Source organism: Callithrix jacchus, chromosome 10 (genome assembly GCF_049354715.1).
Source record: "Callithrix jacchus isolate 240 chromosome 10, calJac240_pri, whole genome shotgun sequence".
Lineage (NCBI taxonomy): Eukaryota > Metazoa > Chordata > Mammalia > Primates > Cebidae > Callithrix > Callithrix jacchus.
This window is the reverse complement of record NC_133511.1, coordinates 128,846,023-128,864,545: the sequence shown is the minus strand read 5'-3', so window position 1 is coordinate 128,864,545 and position 18,523 is coordinate 128,846,023. Positions and strand designations below refer to the sequence as shown.

The 18,523-nt window shown below is 50.3% G+C and overlaps 1 protein-coding gene across 7 annotated transcripts in view; it reads right to left on the bottom strand.

The window, feature by feature from the left end:
- NAP1L4 (nucleosome assembly protein 1 like 4) overlaps positions 1-7,668 on the bottom strand; it is a 60,469-nt gene extending 52,801 nt beyond the window's left edge. For 3 of the 7 annotated variants that reach the window (XM_078341757.1, XM_009008681.5, XM_078341759.1), the window contains exon 1: positions 7,593-7,668. Coding sequence is in view for 1 of the 7 variants with exons in the window: in XM_054241216.2 (XP_054097191.2) it covers positions 7,049-7,080 (32 nt within the window). In the remaining 6 variants the exon portion in view is untranslated. Of the gene's footprint in view, positions 1-7,048; positions 7,462-7,567 lie in introns of those variants that run through there. The other 4 variants (XM_078341758.1, XM_009008682.5, XM_009008684.5 and 1 more) reach the window with 3 other exon arrangements.
- Between the last annotated feature and the right edge of the window lie 10,855 nt (positions 7,669-18,523).

The following is an 18,523-nucleotide window of genomic DNA, read 5'->3' as shown; positions in this document are numbered from 1 at the left end:
TACTTTAAACACTGCACCCTGTATAGAGGTTGAGTATCTCTTATCTGAAATGCTCGGGACCACAGGTGTTTCAGATTTTGGAATATCTGTATAAACATGATCAGGTATCTTGGGGATGGGAACCATGTCTAAACATGAAATTCATTCCTGTTTCCTATACATCTTATTTACACAGACTGAAGGTAATTTTGTACAATATTTTAAATAATTTTGTGCATGAAACAGTTTTAACTGTGACCCGTCTCATGAAGTCAGGTGTGAAATTTTCTACTTGTAACATTAACAAGTAGAGGATTGGAGGATTTCGATTTTTGATTTGGGATCAGGAGCGCTCAATCTATATGAGGAAAGACAGTGTCGAGTGGTGACATTATAAACAAGCTAGAGTTCAGTCGGTCAAGCTTCAGCATCACGAATTATTTTTGTTTAGCCATCTCTATCACTCTTAAAACAGAAAGTTATAAGGAACTATCAAACTGACAGGTTTGAGGAAAATGAATACCATTTGTTTTAAATGTTGATACGGGCCAGGCTTCTGCCTTCCTACAAAAAGGCATTCTGGAGATGGGTGGTGGGATGACAGCAGCGTCAATGTACCGAAAGCCACTGAACTGTGCTGTTAAAAGATGGTCAGTTTTGGCCGGGTGCAGTGGCTCACACCTGTAATCCCAGCACTTTGGGAGGCTGAGGTGGGCGGATCACGAGGTCAAGAGATCGAGACCATCCTGGTCAACATGGTGAAACCCCGTCTCTACTAAAAATACAAAAAATAAGCTGGGCATGGTGGCCCGTGCCTGTAATCCCAGCTACTAGGGAGGCTGAGGCAGGAGAATTGCCTGAACCCCTGAGGCGGAGGTTGCGGTGAGCAGAGATCGTGCCATTGTACTCCAGCCTGGGTAACAAGAGCGAAACTCCATCTCAAAAAAAAAAAAAAAAAACGTTGATATGTTCAGTTTAATGTTAGTTTGATAAAACCACAGTCCAAAGACTCATCCGGAAGGTTTTCTCAGTTTTAAAAGGCAAATCAACAGACCTGTACAACTGGGTTAACAATAACGTATCACATAACTGAAAAATTCCTGAGAGATTTTTGTGTTCTTGTCAGAATCAGTATACCACCTACCATGAACTTGACTTAGCCATTCCACAATGTGTAGTACTTCAAAACACCACATTATACATCATACATACAATTTTTGTGTTAATTAAAAAATAAATAATTAAAAATAAATAAAAGGAAATCAAGTTAAATTATGACACGGATACCAGGCAAAAGAATGTTGTAAGTTTTCTCAAGTTCAGGTTCCCTCTCAAGGTCAAAAACTTTAACTATGTCTACAATTCTAAATTCCAATGGGCAAGCAAATCTTCACCCAGTTAATAGGGTTGGAAAAAAAAATTCCCATGATTACATAAATAAATGTTCTGCTTTTACTTATATAAGACACTGCAGCAAACCTATTTATGGATTAACTTCCTTTTACCCCAAACAAAACAACTATTTTCATATGAAAATTTTTAAAATTTTTGTAACAAAATATGGCCTTAATTCCTCATTTTGAACTGAAAATATCTACTCTATAGCTACAGTAACTATAAAACTGGCTCATGGCCAGACATGGTGGCTCATGCTGGTAATCTCAACACTTGGAAGGCTAAGGTGGGCATATCCCATGAGGTCAGGAGTTCAAGACAGTCTAGCCAACATGGTGAAACCCCATCTCCATTAAAAACACAAAAAGTAGCTGGGCATAGTGGCACACGCCTGTAGTCCCAGCTACTAAGGAGACTGAGGCAGAAGAATCGCTTGAACCTGAGGGGCAGAGGTTGTAGTGAGCCAAGATTGCTCAACTGCACTCCAGCCTGGGCAGCAGAGTGAGACCATGTCTCAAACCCACCCTCACCCCCACCCCCAACCCAACTAAATGAAAAGAAACGAAGTGGCCCATGTTTGAGAGACAAAGCTAGAGAGTGTGGTCGTACTTCCCAAAACTTTTATATATTTACTGCCTTAATAAACTCAAAGGTCCTCAATGTCTTTATAGGAGATAACTGAAGGATTAAAATTAATTCAAATGTAATTAACATTTTGACAGGACTCGTTATAATTTCCTAACATCCTATAAATCCTACAAAATTAGGGAAGGTAGTAAGATAAGTAATTTCTGAAGCACAGTTGCTTGACACACATTAAGTCTAAGGAATGGCAATCAACATTCTCAATCCAAGAGGGAGTTGGACCAGTCATTGGGCACAGGTTCAAATCCTCCACGAGTACTGGATGTTTTGGATTAGGGCATCAGAAGAAGCAAAGGAATGACCTATTCTCACAAAGAATCCAGATACCTCTACAGACACCCCAACATCCCCACCCACAAAACCTGGCGAATATACGAAGCCCTGAGACCTTCCAGATTTCATTTCTGTTGCCATGGCTGGTAGACTCCTGATCGAATCTATCATTACCACTCTCCAGGATCAGAAGTTAATCATGTTGTGAAACTTTCCATAATAATGTTTTGGTTTTTTTTGCTTTTTGAGGCGGAGTCTCGCTCTGTTGCCCAGGCTGGAGTGCAGTGTGACAGGATCTCAGCTCACTGCAACCTCTGCCTCTCAAGTTCAAGCCATTCTCCTTCCTGCCTCAGCCTCCCAAGTAGCTGAGACTACAGGCATGCACCACCACGCCCAACTAATTTTTGCATTTTTAATGGAGATGGGGTTTCACTATGTTGGCCAAGTGGGCCTCAAACTGCTGAGCGCAGGTGATCCACTGGCCTCGGCCTCTCCAAGTGCTGGGATTACAGGCCTGAGTCACCGCACCTGACCTACTCATTACTTTAATACATTATCCTAAGCCGGGCATGGTGGCTAATGCCTTTAATACTAGCAGTTTGGGAAGCCGAGGTAGGCAGATCACCTGAGATCAGGTGTTCGAGACCAGCTGACCAGTACGGGAAAACGCTGTCTCTACAAAAAAAAAAAAATACAAAAATTAGCAGGGCATGGTGGCAGGCGCCCATAGTCCCAGCTACTCAGGAGGCTGAGACAAGAGAATTGCTTGAACCCAGGAGGCAGACCTTGCAGCGAGACTGTGTCACTGCACTCCAGCCTGGGCAACACAATGAGATTCAGCCTCAAAAAAAAAAAAAAAAAAGGCAATGAATAATACATGTTTGCCCTCTAAAGAACAAGTTCCACGAGGGCAAGGACCCTGTGTACCTGCTCAATAGCAGTCCCAGGGCCCAGCACAAGACGGGATGAGACTGGTTGCCAAGAAACCTTTGATCAACTCACTGCTCAATGACAGCCTGTCTCCGTGTTACCAGTACACAGCATGGCATCCGCATGCACACACAGGCCTGTTTCAAGCAGCTTCTGAAGACACACAGGAGAGACATTTCCTTAGTCATTCATGTTTGGTTACAAGATCTATTGAAATACCTGACTCCAAACAACAGCAGACCATCTCTTCAGAGACTTCATGGGATGTCAAGCCCTGGGGTTTCAAGAAGGAAGTAAAAACGCTTTCCTTTCCTAACCAAATACTCTACATTTACTCGTGGCCTAGCAGTCTTTACTGCTGCACGCCACCCTTCTTTCCTGGGCAGTTCCTCAGTACACGACTCTATGAGGAAAACACTTTTCTTAATCCAGTACATATATATATATATTTTTAAGATGGGGTTTCACCATGTTGGTCAGGCTGGTCTTGAACTCCTGACCTCAGGTGACCCGCCTGCCTTGCTATCCAAAGTGCTTGGATTACAGGCGTGAGCCACTACGCCTGGCCAGTCCAGGACATATTAAAAGATCTTGTCACCTGGTCAGTAAGGCATTTCCCTCTCCACCTATTTCAAATTGCAACCACCAAAATCCCTACTCCCCACCAGTTTCTCAAAAGCACCTACCACCCTCTAACTTGTTTGTCTGTCTCCCACAGCAGAAACGAAGGCAAAGCCTTCTGTTTTATTCAGTGGGAGGCCCCAGTACCTAGAACTGTGCCCAGCACACAGAAGATGCTCATGAATAAATAAATAGATGCAAAGCTACTTTAAGTAACTGAGTAAACATGTACTTTGCACATAAAAGAGTAGTGTCATTCTTTCTACCATACATTAATTAAACAGAAATCATCTCGTTTTTGAACAGGCTTTTCTGGATAGTGATAAATGCATGGCGCATTTAAAAGTCCCAAGGACATGGAATGAACGCACGTTTAGTTTTAACAGCTAACACAGAGAACACTTGCGGGAACAAATTTAAGGCTATGAAGTGGTCAAAATACAAAGCAAAGTTCACCAAGTGATCTTTCACGGTTTTCACACTACAAAAACGCAATGCCTGTTACTAAAGCTGGCAAACAGTAAAGCAGCCCGTTCTCTCTCAGAGGCAGAACGGGAAACCAATGGCTGCCAGTTGAAAACAAATTTACACCAATCATCACAAACTACTTCTTACAAATTTCACAGCAGTCAAACACAAAATTATTTACTATCTCCCCCTCGAGAAGAGCTTTCCATTACTATATGCTCAAAGACAAACCTTACAGCTGCAGTTTCGGGAGGCATAAATTTGAACCTCAGAGGTCCCACAAAAATTAAGCTGAGGCCGGATGAGAGCAGTTTCCTGCAGAGATCAGCTACTTCCTATCGAAGAATCAAACTAAGTAAAACCAGCTTTTTACTCTGGATGCCTAAAACACGTTTTCCTTTAAGCAAACAAAAAGTAAGTATTCCTTAGCTAGCAGTCTCAGGCCAAACTCCCAGCAAGCTCATCCCTGCTGTCATATCATTCAAATATAAACTACCATTGCTTCCCAGCAGTATCAGCATTTGCCTATTTCACACAGCTGATGGCTCTCAGGCCATTAGGAATTTAAATCACCTTCTTGCCCACAAAGTACTTTTCTTCCAAAACAAATTGAAAAATTTAGGCCCTTTCACAAAATTTTTGGAAGTACAACACAAACTTATCACAATAGTTTTTAAACTGCAGACAAATAAACGGAAGAAAGAAAAGCACTACTATATATACATATATATTTGAGGTCACTTCCTCCAGATGCTAGAGACTATCAATTGCTCAAAAGAAAAACAGAACAAAGCTTCCAATCTCTACACTTAGCTGCAAATAGCCAACACAAGGAATTAATATGCCATCAATAACAAAAGGCTACTAAAAACTGATAGGTTAACGAAAGTGTTTTCATTTCAGTTTCAAGTTCAAATTCATACTGTAAAGGGGTGAACACATCCTATCCCCAGGTACTTAACCGCCATACAAGTAAGAACTACCTCATGTGGGTAAAAATCTCAAAATCCTACAGAAGAATCTGATGTCTAATGACTCATCTGCAAACGCAATATCCTGTACATTTTGAGGACACCCTAAAACACGTGTAAACGTTTCAGAATTCAGTCTACCAAGGTTGTAAAACTTAAAAATGATTAAAATTTCTCTGCTACTGCAAAGAATTCAACCAATTTCCCCAATAATTATGTTCATTTTGAAAAATAGTACAGGATTTAAGGCTTGCACAACAGATTTACAAACTGTTAAGATGTTATGATACACAGGCACAAGTAACTGCAGACATTCTGAAGCAGTAACTGCTCAGCCAGGAAAAAAAGACTGCAAGTGTATACGTAGTAACAACTATTTAAGACAGCAGTCAGGTGTCACAAAGTCACACCATGAGGCCTACAATTCTAGTAAAAATGTCTCTAGGTAACTGGTGAAGTACTATTAAAGAACTAATTTTTCTCTCTGTAGTCACTCATTTAATCTTTGGAATACATCCCGGTGCTATCACCCCGTTCCTTTCTCTGAACTTCATTTTACTACATTTGCGTATTATTTATTCCGACAGCAATCGCTCATCCCAGTCTGAATCTCAAAATTCTACTATGGGAGGCATTTGGCATTCCGTGGAATAATATAATTTCGAGATGGTAAAGATCAACCAGCTCAACTCCTCACAAGCTAGAGTTCAGTTAGGCTTAGTACAATGATGAAAACAATTTCTCTTTAAAACTTTTTTCATTCCCTTTACAGAAGCGGTAAACCTGGGTAAAGTTAAAACCGCCTGGGTCTTTATCTAAGCTTGGACAAGTCATTCTACGTAAACTCCCAGGGCCTCAGCTTCCAGAGTGGTTAAACGGAAAAACAATAGTATTGATCTCACAGACTACTGGATTATGAAATGAGTTAATACACGGAAGCAGGCTGGAGGCCTAGTGCGCAGTGAACAGGCATTAGTCATTTAGAGGCGTATTTACTACTGCAGGAGGGCAGTAACTTAAAAAAGACTTACGTCTGAGGTCCAACAACCTCATCTACATACTTGTGTATTTTTAAGGTGAGAGAATTTTCAAAAGTCTATTTTTATACTGTATACCTAAATGCAGGTAGTTGAGGCAAGGGACTACTACAGGAAAAAGGAAGGCAGACTTGGGTATGTGAACCAAAGCACAGACGAATGGGCACGACTCCTCCGACAACAGGATGAAATGGCGGACCTTCCTGCCAGAGGAGCGCAGAGTCACCCACACAGGTGATGTGACACACGTTAGGGTCTAAAGGTCCCACGGCTGGAGTCCCCTTTACTGGACCCTAAACTTGTCTGCCTCCTGCACCGCAATCAGAGAACTGTGGACGGTGGAAAGTCTTACCATGACCAGGCCATCCTCCGCTGGGGTGAACGGAGAACATTCAGAAAGGGAAAATTTAAATAAAAAAAAAAAGACTTTGGTCATGTCAAATGTGACCTCACTCACCATCTGTGAACTGAAAGAAAAGCATGGCACTTTCCCATCCAGAACACCTACAATTATTTTTCTTCCGGAGAGTTCGCTTTTCCCTCGTGAAAGACGATTTTAAAACAGTAAAAAGACTTACTGCCCACCTTGCCTAGTAAAGCGCGTCCCGTGAGTAACAGGCTGAGGCCAGTCCCCGGGCAGCGCACGCCGCCCATCGCACCCCACAGCTAAGAAGCGGCGCCGAGGACTTTCTTCCCCGTCAGACGTGCCCTCGGTCACACGAAACTTACTGCCACAGCCCCGCGGAGCCCAGCCCGACCATCGCCCCACGGAAAAGCTCAAACTCCCAAACATCTAACCGAGAGGACCTGGACGTCTCCACCTTAAAAACGGGAAGCCTGGACGCTCCGGCGCGCCCTGCCGTGTAACCGCCGCGGCCCCCGCACGCGGGGCGGACCGGGCTAGCGGGAGATTTGAGCGGCCGCCGCCTCTCGCCGTCTTCGCCTCCTCCGCGTGGCCGCCGCCCAGGAGGCCGCCCGCGGCGCAGAACAAAGCGCCCTGACCTTCAGGGCGGCGGGCGGCCGGGCGGGGCGCCCCAGAGGCTGGAAGGGGCGGCTCGCCAGCGCCCCAGGCCCGGGCTCCAGGCTCCAAACCCCAGGCCCGTCGCGGCCGCCGCCGTCCGCCCAGACCAGGACGCGGCCCCGCCCCTGCCCGGCGCCCCGCAGCTTCCCTCGAGGGCCGCCGGCCGTGCCCACCCTCGGCCCCTCCCGCCAGCCCCGGCCCGGGCGCCCTCTCCAGCGCGCTGTTACCCGCCCAGTGCCGGGGTCTCCGCACCTCGCGCCTCCTGCAGCAGTGGCGGCGACCGTGGCTTCGCTCACTTTAGAGCTGCGCCGCCGTGGCCGCCAACAACGCCGCCTCCCATTGGCCTAGGCTCCTGGCTCCTCTCTCCGCGAGCAAGACCGGCTGCGATTGGGCGAGCGCGGCGCAAGTCAACTGCGCTTCGCGCCGCAGACGGCAGCCAATGAGAAGCCTCCGAAGAAGCGCCGCGCCGTATGCAAATATTCCTCCGCGCGGCAGGCGCCCTGCGTTCCTCCGCCTCTTTAAATGGGACGGGGGCGCGGTGGAGACCCGGAGTGTGGTTCCTTCCCCTGGGACCCTCCCCGGCTCGCCTCGGACCCTCACGAGACACTGGGCGCCACGGCACTCCGTGGGCCCCGGCCGTCCTTGTCTCCTGCGCCCTCCCAGATCCCTAGTTCCATCCCGTCCGCCGCCGGGCGGTACCTCCAGCCCTCGGTGCTCCGCTCATGTGCGAACCCCACCTCCCACGGCGTCCCCTGGCTCAACTCTTTGCGTACATCGCGGGGGCCCCTCCGCCTGGGAGCCGTTTCAGCAGCCCGGTTGGGGCCTAAGCCTAACCCCTGCTCACCCCCGGGGTCCCAGGTTGGAGAACACGTCTACGAAGAGGTGGGGCTGGGTCCTCTCCGCGGACACAACGGGACTCCCCACTTCCTGCGTTTCTCCCCGCAGTGTCCCAGCACCCTAGCTCTGGCCTGGGGGAGACCCTGCCGCAGGGCGCACTGGGCCCTCAGCTCGGGCCCCTGAAGCAGAGCAGGGCAGAGGGCTGGGCTTGCTCGCCTCGCCCGCCTTGTTCTCCCTCTCAGGGTGCCCTCTTGGCTGGGGTGAAGGTACCAGCCCCAGCCTCTCCACATTTCGTAGAAAGACATCCACTTTTATTGGAAAATAACCCTACGCTGGAACTTTTGAGGCTGATTCAGCTCCATGTTCAGCCGTGCCATCGCGGGTCTTCATGACTTTCGTGCATTTTTTTCCCGAAACGTTCTCTTTTTTGGGGTGAGGTTACTTTTGAAACTATTATTATTGGCAACTTATTCCTGTAATGGGGAGAATCTGAAACCATCTAACGCCCCGTGGTTGAAGGCTTAAGAACATAGGGTCACTTATAAACCTGAAAGGGAAGCTGGAAGGCTGAGGCAGGAGGATCCCTTGAGCCCAGGAATTCAAGTCCAGCCTTGGCTCCATGGTGAAACCTCATCTCTGAAAAAAATTGAGTGCGGAGCGCCGTGACTCAGGCCTCTAAGCCCAGCACTCTGGGAGGTAGAGGCAACAAGTCCAGCCTGGGCAACATAGCAAGAGCACCCCTCCCTGCCTGCAAAAAAAAAAATAGGCCAGGCACGGTGGCTCACACCTGTAATCCCAGCACTTTGGGAGGCCGAGGCTGGCGGATCATGAGGTCAAGTGATTGAGACCATCCTGGCCAATATGAGGAAACCCTATCTCTACTAAAAATACAACACTAGATGGGCATGGTGGCACATGCCTGTATCCCAGCTACTTGGGAGGCTGAGGCAGGAGAATCGCTTGAACCCGGGGTGGGGTGTTGGGGGGCAGAGGTTGCAGTGAACCAAGAGTGTCACTGCACTCCAGCCTGGGCGACAGAGCGAGACTCCATCTCAAAAAAAAAAAAAAAAAAAAAAATACCCAGGTGTGGTGGCTCAGGCCTGTAAAGCTACTTGGGAAGCTGAGGTGGGAGGTGGGAGAATTACCTGAGCCCTTGAGGTCAAGGCTGCAGCGAGCAGAGGTGTGGCCACTGCACCCCAGCCCGGGTAACCAGAGGGAGACCCTGTTTCAAAAAAAAAAAAAGAAAATTAAAACAAAAAGTATTTTGAAAAACCCTCAGAGGTGACCAGTGCCTGGCGGAGGCGTGACCCACACAGCGTGCTGAGTCCTCTCTGGCCATCTGTGTTTTAGGGGAGGGTGTGTGCTCTCAATTCCTATTTTCCTTGTTTAGACCTTCAGACTTTTCTACAGTGATCATGCTTTATGCTTTGTGGAAGCATAAACAATGAAAGAAACGACACAAGAAAAGAACCTGTGCTTTTGCAGTTTTGAGGGTCCTTACTGCCATTGAATAAAGCCTCCAGTCCATTTGCAGTAATGAGATCCAGCTGCTCTTGGATGTTGGCTTGGTAAGGGCGGCGTCTGGGTGGGTGGAGCCCCCGAGGGAGCTCGGCCTTGGTGCTGGGGGCGGCTGGACCTGCTGCTTGGGAGATCCGCTGGAACTGGAATGACTGTGGTGCTGGTGGTTTCTCTCCTTGGAAGAGACTCATTTGGAAATAGTCTTCACAGATGCAATTAGGTAATGAGGTCGAGGTGGGCAGATTACCTGAGCCCAAGAGTTTTGAGACCAGCCTGGGCAACATGATGAGATCCCATTTCTACAAAATATTTAAAAATTAGCCAGGCATGATGGTGCATCTATAGTCCCAGCTGCTTAGGAGGCTGAAGTGGGAGGATTACTTGGGGTTGGAGGCTGCAGTGAGCTGTGACTGTGCCACTGCGCTCCAGCCTGGGTGACAGAGCAGGACCAAGACCCTGTGTCAAAACAGAGAAGTCCCCAGATGATGCTTCTGTGCAACCAGGGCTGAAGGCCACTGGGATCAGGACTCCCAGGGTAGCCCCAGGCTTCTCAGCACCCAGTGGGGTTCATCCCTGTTTTCCCAGTGCTGCCTCTGCCAGGCCTCAGGCCTGAGCCCACCTGTCTACAGCCCCTCTGCCACCTCAGCCTCCCCCAACCTGGAGATCAGGAGTCTCCTCCAGAGGCTGCCCTGCCTGTGGTTCTGTTTCTGGCTGCCTTGTCCTCACTGGGGCTCCGGGAGGCAGCCCCAGACAGTCACCACACTGTGTCTTTTTCCTTTGTGTTGCCAGTACCTGGAAAAGCGCCTGGCAGTTGCTGAGCTGTGCCCTTACCTGGGCGCTACTGACTGGCTACACCTTAGCCTGGAAGTGAAGGCAGCAATCACTGCCCCATTCAACAGAGGAGAAAACAAAGGAATCCCTGTAGTGGTCCCAGCTAAGTTGCTCTGACCCTGGAGGGGGCCATGCCCTTCACCTGCTGGGTGACCTCACAGCCAGCAAGAGCTGGAGCCTAGGCCTCAGAAATGCCAACATCCCCCTCAGTGGCTCAGCCTATGCGGCATTAGTGAACCCGGGCTCCAGAGACATCCAGGAGAGAAGGCAGGTTTCTTCTGGTATATGGAGAACAGAAAACGCCCACAGTATACTCCACATGAAAGAGGGGTGAACAGGCGGGGAGTGTCTCTGCAAGTGTCACACCCTCAGAAAGAAGGCTTCTGGAAGACCGTACCCCAAAGTTTGCAGGGATTTGAGAGGCAGGGCACAGGGCCTTTCAGTTTCTACTTTATACTGGAAATTGTCTGTATTATTGTTATTTTCCTTTGTGTTGCCAGTACCTGGAAAAGTGCTGTGTTGCCAGGCACCAGGCTGGAGTACAGTGGTGCAGTCGGCTCACTGCAACCTCTGCCTCCCGGGTTCAAGCAATTCTCCTGCCTCAGCCTCCCGAGTAGCTGGGACTGCAGGCGCGCACCACCACACCCAGCTAATTTTTGTATTTTTAGTAGAGATAGGGTTTCACCATGTTGGCCAGGATGGTCTCCATCTCTTGACCTTGTGATCCGCCTGCCTCGGCCTCCCAAAGTGCTGGGATTACAGGTGTGAGCCACCGCGCCTGGCCTGTATTATTTATTTTTAAATAATGAATACATGATGTTCTTTTTTTTTTTTTTTTTTTTTTAAGATGGGGTTTCACCATGATGACCAGACTGGTCTTGAACTCCTGACCTCAGGTGATCCACCCACCTTGGCCTCCCAAAGTGCTAGGATTACAGGTGTGAGCCACAGTGCCCGGCCCATGATGTTCTTATGGTAAAGACACCAAAGACTGCTCTTTGTGGAAAAACAGGAAGATGTAAATCTGGCTCTTCCAGCTGAACAGAGCTTTCGTGTACACACACAAAAACACTTTTCACAGGCAAACTAATATACAAGAAAAATGTCCACACCATATTGTTCCAGAAGAATCTGCTGCACCCTGACAGCAAGAGTGCAGGGTAGGGAGGTGCTGGGATCCTCTTGGGGGCCAAGCCAGTGGCATGGGTCCAGCCACCCTGTTGTCACGGCAGGCCCTCAACCCAGCGGGGGGAGACTCGAGGGAGCTGGGGGATGGCAGAGAGAAGGAGCACCAGTCAGCGGGCACTCAGAGCGGGCAAACTCCAGGCAGAAAGCGGCCTGGAATCACTGAACGCAGGGGCATGAAACGGGCCGCAGCCTGGCCCTACTCCAGTCCAGGTGGAGCTAGGCCTTCACCAGCTGTGGGGACCAGGCATGCCTCTGGCAATCTGGACACGTTTTTGTGCAGCCGCCCCTGGGAACCGGGCACAGGCCACTCCTTCCTGCCTCCTTGGATGGCACCGCGGCCTTGGGCCAAACTACACTCATGCCAGGCATGGCAGCTAAAGACAAGGGTATTTCCTCCTGGCCCAGTTGTAAGGACATGTGATACCTGGTTTCCAGCACAGGAGAGAGGATGCACTGCGGAAGGGATTCCAGCTGCTGGGGTGCGCTGCACTTCATCGGTTTCTGTGGCTAAAGGATACTGAGTTACAGGCCTCGGCCTACTTCGTATCTCGTTAAGGACACCTCTCTTTGCAGCCACCATGATCACACTAACAAAATTAGCAAAAATTCTACTGTCATCCAATACCTGGTCATTCAAATTTCTTGAAATGTCTTTACAGCAGGTTGGTTCGAATCCTTCAAAGGTCACCCCTCAAACCCGGTGGTTTTGCTTCTCACATCTCTCCCAGGCCTTCTTTTCTGCCGTCTTCTGCTCCCTTTAACACAGGCATATTGAAGACACCGCGGTGGCTCAAGCCTGTAATCCCAGCACTTTGGGAGGCCTAGGCGGGTGGATCATGAGGTCAAGAGATCAAGACCATCCTGGTCAACATGGTGAAACCCCGTCTCTACTAAAAATACGAAAAATTAGCTGGGCATGGTGGTGCGCACCTGTAATCCCAGCTACTTGGGAGGCTGAGGCAGGAGAATTGCCTGAACCCAGGAGGCGGAGGTTGCGGTGAGCCGAGATCGCGCCATTGCACTCCAGCCTGGGTAACAAGAGCGAAACTCTGTCTCAAAAAAACCACCTTGGCATCTGACACAATGCCCCGCCTTCTGCACGAGTCTGGTGGCTGCTTCATGGCCTTACCTGCACGGTCTTTCTGTGCCCGGTATTTCCTGGAGGCAAAAAGTGAGCTGAACAGCCTTGCTATTGAGGGGGCTCTAGCCCAGCGGCCGGGGCCTCAGCTGGGAGACTGCAGGAATGTAGAACCTGGGGCTCCTCCTAGACCTGAACTGGAATCTGTGTTAACAAGCAACTCCCGGTGGTTTATATGCACGCTCAAGGTTGAAAAGCCCTAGCCTAAAGGCTTCATTCAATACTGACTTACATTTTTAGGGGAAATCCTTCTTTTTGTGGGGATGGTGGTTTAGGGGAGGCGGTAACGGACCGGCAGAGCCCAGCATCAGAAAGTAACATGTATCTCCTCCTGGAAACCTACATGCCACCTGCAGGGTGACACTTTGGCAACATGAAATTATGCAGCACTACCAGCTTTCACCCAGGGGTCTTAGCATCCGAGGTCAGCCCTTGCCTGAATCTGTGGCTTCACGTGGGGTTGCAGAACGGAGATACCTAATCCTGCCGCTTCTATTAGCTGGCATCCTTGGGGAAAGAACAACTTTCCCCTTGTAGCTAGGGCCATTTGGTGGCCCCAAAATACACTTCCTATGGAAGGAGAAATGCTTGGATCTGTCACTGAGTAACTACAGAAGGAGTTCACACAGGAGCCACCTCCAGTCATGACAATATGTTTTAGCTTTCTCTATTTTTTTTTTTTTTTTGAGACGGAGTTTCGCTCTTGTTACCCAGGCTGGAGTACAATGGCACGATCTCAGCTCACCGCAACCTCCGCCTCCTGGGTTCAGGCAATTCTCCTGCCTCAGCCTCCCGAGTAGCTGGGATTACAGGTGCGCACCACCATGCCCAGTAATTTTTTTGTATTTTTAGCAGAGACGGGGTTTCATCATGTTGACCAGGATGGTCTCAATCTCTTGACCTCGTTATCCACCCGCCTTGGCCACCCCAAGTGCTGGGATTATAGGCATGAGCCACTGCGCCCGGCCACTTTTCTCTATTTTTGAGAATAAATACAGATGCCTGGGTTTCGACTAATTTTTTTTTAAGACAGTCTTGCTCTGTTGCCTGGACTGGACTGCAGTGGCGCGATCACAGCTCACTGCAGCCTTGACCTCCCATGCTCAGGCCGTCCTCCAACCTCAGCCTCCTGAGTAGCTGGGATCCCAAATGTGCCACCACCCCAGCTAATTGTTTTGATTTTTAATAGCGATGAGGTCTCGCTATGTTGCCCTGACTGGAAGCATTCTTTTCAGTGCTCAAATTGTCCCAGACATAGCCAGTAGGAGCTCCTGAAGCCTTATTTCAAAAGTAATTACAGGTTTCCAGAAAACTGCAAAATTAGTAGAGGTTTGTGTGCCATCCACCTGGTCTCCTGATGGCCACACTGTGCCTGGCCAGAGCACAAGATCAACACAGGAGACTGACACTGGTACACTGTGCGTAGATCCAGCCTTTGTTATCACCAGATTTATGATCACCATGGCAACAAGAACAAGGGAGTGCCCTCCCTGCCAACCTCCCCACTGTCCCTGTGCAGTCACTGCCCCCGAACCTGCCCCCACTTTTGACCCTGGCTGCCACCATCTGTTCTCTAGTCTTACAGCTTGGATTTTGACAATGTTATCTATGTGGAGTCACACAGCATGTGACCTTTCAGGGGTGGCTTTTCCACCTAGCAGAATGCCCTTGACACATACCACCCAGCTGCTGTGTGTCACTAGCTTGTCGTGTGTCCTTCTGACGTGACTCCTTGGTGTTTGAAAACTTCCCTTTTGGGGCACAACAGAACCTGGGCTCAGCTCCTCCTGCTGCTGCAGACCTGGAACTGGCCATTTCTCCAGGGTGGCAGTGGGATTTAAAGCCCCAGATTGGGGCCGGGACTGCTCACTGACACCAGGGATGCCTTGCTTCTCTCCCTTCCCATCTACATAGCCAGGAAACAATCTATGTTTTTAAATCGCAAGTCAGTTCATATTGTTTTTCTAATTCATATTTAATAATTAAAGTGATTTTCCTTGACTTCTTCAATTTTATCCTTGTATTTTTTTCTCTTACACTGAAAACTTGGTTGCTAGGCTGGGCACGGTGGCTCACACCTGTAACCCTGGCACTTTGGGAGGCGGATGGGGGCAGATCACTTGCGGTCAGGAGTTCAAGAGCAGCCTGGCCAATATGGTAAAACCCCATCTCCACTAAAAATACAAAAATTAGTTGGGCATGGTGGCGTGTGTCTGTGGTCCCAGCTACGTAGGAGGCTGAGGCAGGAGAATTGCTTGAACCTGGGAAGTGGAGGCTGCAGCGAGCTGAGATCACTTCACTGCACTGGAGCCTGGGTGACAGAGGGAGACTCCATCTAAAAAAAATTGTTTTCGTTGCTGACACCAGTGATCTTATTTGTCCTGGCATATAGGGTTTGAAAATAACAATTCCAACATTACTACTAACAACAAAACTATTTCTTAAAATTGACGTTTCTACACTTTTTTTGACTTTAGAAAATACCCTATTAAGTCCAGGCGCGGTGGTTCATGCCTGTAATCCCAGCACTTTGGGAGGTCGAGGCGGGTGGATCACGAGGTCAAGAGATCGAGACCATCCTGGTCAACATGGTGAAACCCCGTCTCTACTAAAGATACAAAAAATTAGCTGGGCATGGTGGCACGTACCTGTAATCCCAGCTACTCAGGAGACTGAGGCAGGAGAATTGCCTGAACCCAGGAGGCAGAGGTTGCGGTGAGCCGAGATCACGCCATTGCACTCCAGCCTGGGTAACGAGCGAAACTCCATCTCAAAAAAAAAAAAAAAAAAAAAAGAAAATACCCTATTAAAGATTAAAGATGTGTAACAAATAGGGACAATTCTCAGAAAGTTGAAGTTCTTTTCTTGAGGCTGCCAGTTTGATTTATGGTTTTGTGGCAGATGGTACTTTCTGAAATGGCGGCAGTAGTATTTCCCATCCCTACTGGAACCCAGTAATGCCCATCACAGGGTGGTAGCTATGCCTCCCCTCCCCATGGATGTGGGTGGGCCTTGTGATGCCCTCCACTAGGGAGGACAGTGGAAGTCAAGACATGCCCTCCAAGGTTAGACCCTAAAAGGCGCTATAGCTCCTGCCTCTCTCCCAGGACTTGCACCCTTGGTGGTACAGGCTGCTGCGACAGAAATCAGCCACCCTGACGCTGCCAAGCTGGAGAGACCACAGAGAAAAAAGGTGCCCAAGCCATCTCAGTATGGGACCCAGGCACAAACCTAGAGATGACCCCGTCTCCCTGTAACCGAAAACCGACCAGCTAAGCCCAGTCCATCCAGAGCCGTAGTCCTAACATGATAGTTGTTTTCAGCCATGAAGTTTTGGGGTGATTTGCTAAAGTGGCAACAGGTAACTGGAACATGTTTGCTTTACTTTGGGGGACTTTTCTTTCTGTTTTTTTTTTTTTTTTTTTTGAGATGGAGTCTTGCTCTATCACCAGGCACGCGCCACCATGCCCGGCTAATCGTTTTTGTATTTTTAGTAGAGACAGGGTTTCATCATGCTGGCCAGGATGGTCTCAATCTCTTGACTTCATGATCCGCCCACCTTGGCCTCCCAAAGTGCTGGGATTACAGGTGTGAGCCACCACGCCTGGCCTAAATTTCTTTTATATGTACAACACTGACAAGGTTCAAAGTCAGACCTATTAACACCTAGAGACAGTCATCATTGATTTATAACCTTAGTGCTCCCTGTGTAATTGGGTGGTGCTCTCAAGCTGTGCCAAGCACCCTGCTGATACCCAGACAGGCCAGTTCTAGCCTTTTACTGTGTCACACACCACTGCAGTAAACAGCATTCACACATGGAGTGCAAGGAAAAGAATTGGTACACCCACAACCCAACACTGCCACACATCCCATGCTGGGGCTGCTGCCACCATCCACATGCACTGGATTGAGTGTCCCCCTGGCTGTGCACAGCAATAATGACTGTCCTTTGTCCCGATGGATCTGGCCTGGCACCAGCTTCCACAGGCATGAAGCAGGCTCTGGCTTCTGCTTACACCCTCCTCAGCCGAGGACAGTAAGCACCTTCACATCTGGGTGGTGATTCTTCATCCAGGTGATCCAAGTGTAGAGGCAGGATGGCAAGGACAACACTGGATGCTGGGGACAGACGGCCCCTGCTGTGTTGAGCACTGCCCCCACCCCCACATCTCACCCATCAGCCATGCAGATCCTGGACTTGCTGTCTCCAACGGCAGTTCTGGGCAGCGCGCCAGGGGCCCGCCTGCTGAGCCACTCGCTTTGCTTCTGCCCAGTATGGAACGGCGCTAGGAAAACCTGCAGCGTGTTTATTCATCAGAACCCGAGGGCTGACTGAGTGGCCTTTGTCTAGGGCTCAGCAGGCTCTGCCAGTCTGAGCCTGTCTTTTTCCTACTCAAATACCTCCAAATGTGCCCACACACCAGAGATTAGCCGATAGCCATCAGCATGGGGGAGAAATTCCTTGGCCAGCTGAAGCAGCTCAACTGACCCAAACACCTAAGTTGTGACCTGCTGACCAAGCAGCCTGGCTGGCCACCAGGCCCCCCGCCAAGCGCTGAGCATGCAGGGTGAGGCACAGAGGGTCTCATTGGCCCCCCGTCAAGCGCTGAGCATGCAGGGTGAGGCAGAGAGGGTCTCACTGGCCCCCCGCCAAGCACTGAGCATGCAGGGCGAGGCAGAGAGGGTCTCACTGGCCCCCCCGTCAAGCGCTGAGCATGCAGGGCGAGGCAGAGAGGGTCTCACTAGCCCCCCGCCAAGCACTGAGCATGCAGGGCGAGGCAGAGAGGGTTTCACTGGCCCCCCGCCAAGCACTGAGCATGCAGGGTGAGGCAGAGAGGGTCTCACTGGACCCCCGCCAAGCACTGAGCATGCAGGGTGAGGCAGAGAGGGTCTCACTGGACCCCGCCAAGTGCTGAGCATGCAGGGTGAGGCAGAGAGGGTCTCACTGGCCCCCCGCCAAGCACTGAGCATGCAGGGCGAGGCAGAGAGGGTCTCACTGGCCCCCCGCCAAGCACTGAGCATGCAGAGCGAGGCAGAGAGGGTCTCACTGGCCCCCCCGTCAAGCGCTGAGCATGCAGGGCGAGGCAGAGAGGGTCTCACTAGCCCCCCGCCAAGCACTGAGCATGCAGGGCGAGGCAGAGAGGGTCTCACTGGCCCCCCCGTCAAGCGCTGAGCATGCAGGGCGAGGCAGAGAGGGTCTCACTAGCCCCCCGCCAAGCACTGAGCATGCAGGGCGAGGCAGAGAGGGTCTCACTGGACCCCGCCAAGCGCTGAGCATGCAGGGTGAGGCAGAGAGGGTCTCACTGGCCCCCCGCCAAGCACTGAGCATGCAGGGTGAGGCAGAGAGGGTCTCACTGGACCCCGCCAAGCGCTGAGCATGCAGGGTGAGGCAGAGAGGGTCTCACTGGCCCCCCGCCAAGCGCTGAGCATGCAGGGCGAGGCAGAGAGGGTCTCACTGGCCCCCCGCCAAGCACTGAGCATGCAGAGCGAGGCAGAGAGGGTCTCACTGGCCCCCCCGTCAAGCGCTGAGCATGCAGGGCGAGGCAGAGAGGGTCTCACTGGCCCCCCGCCAAGCACTGAGCATGCAGGGCGAGGCAGAGAGGGTCTCACTGGCCCCCCGCCAAGCACTGAGCATGCAGGGTGAGGCAGAGAGGGTCTCACTGGCCCC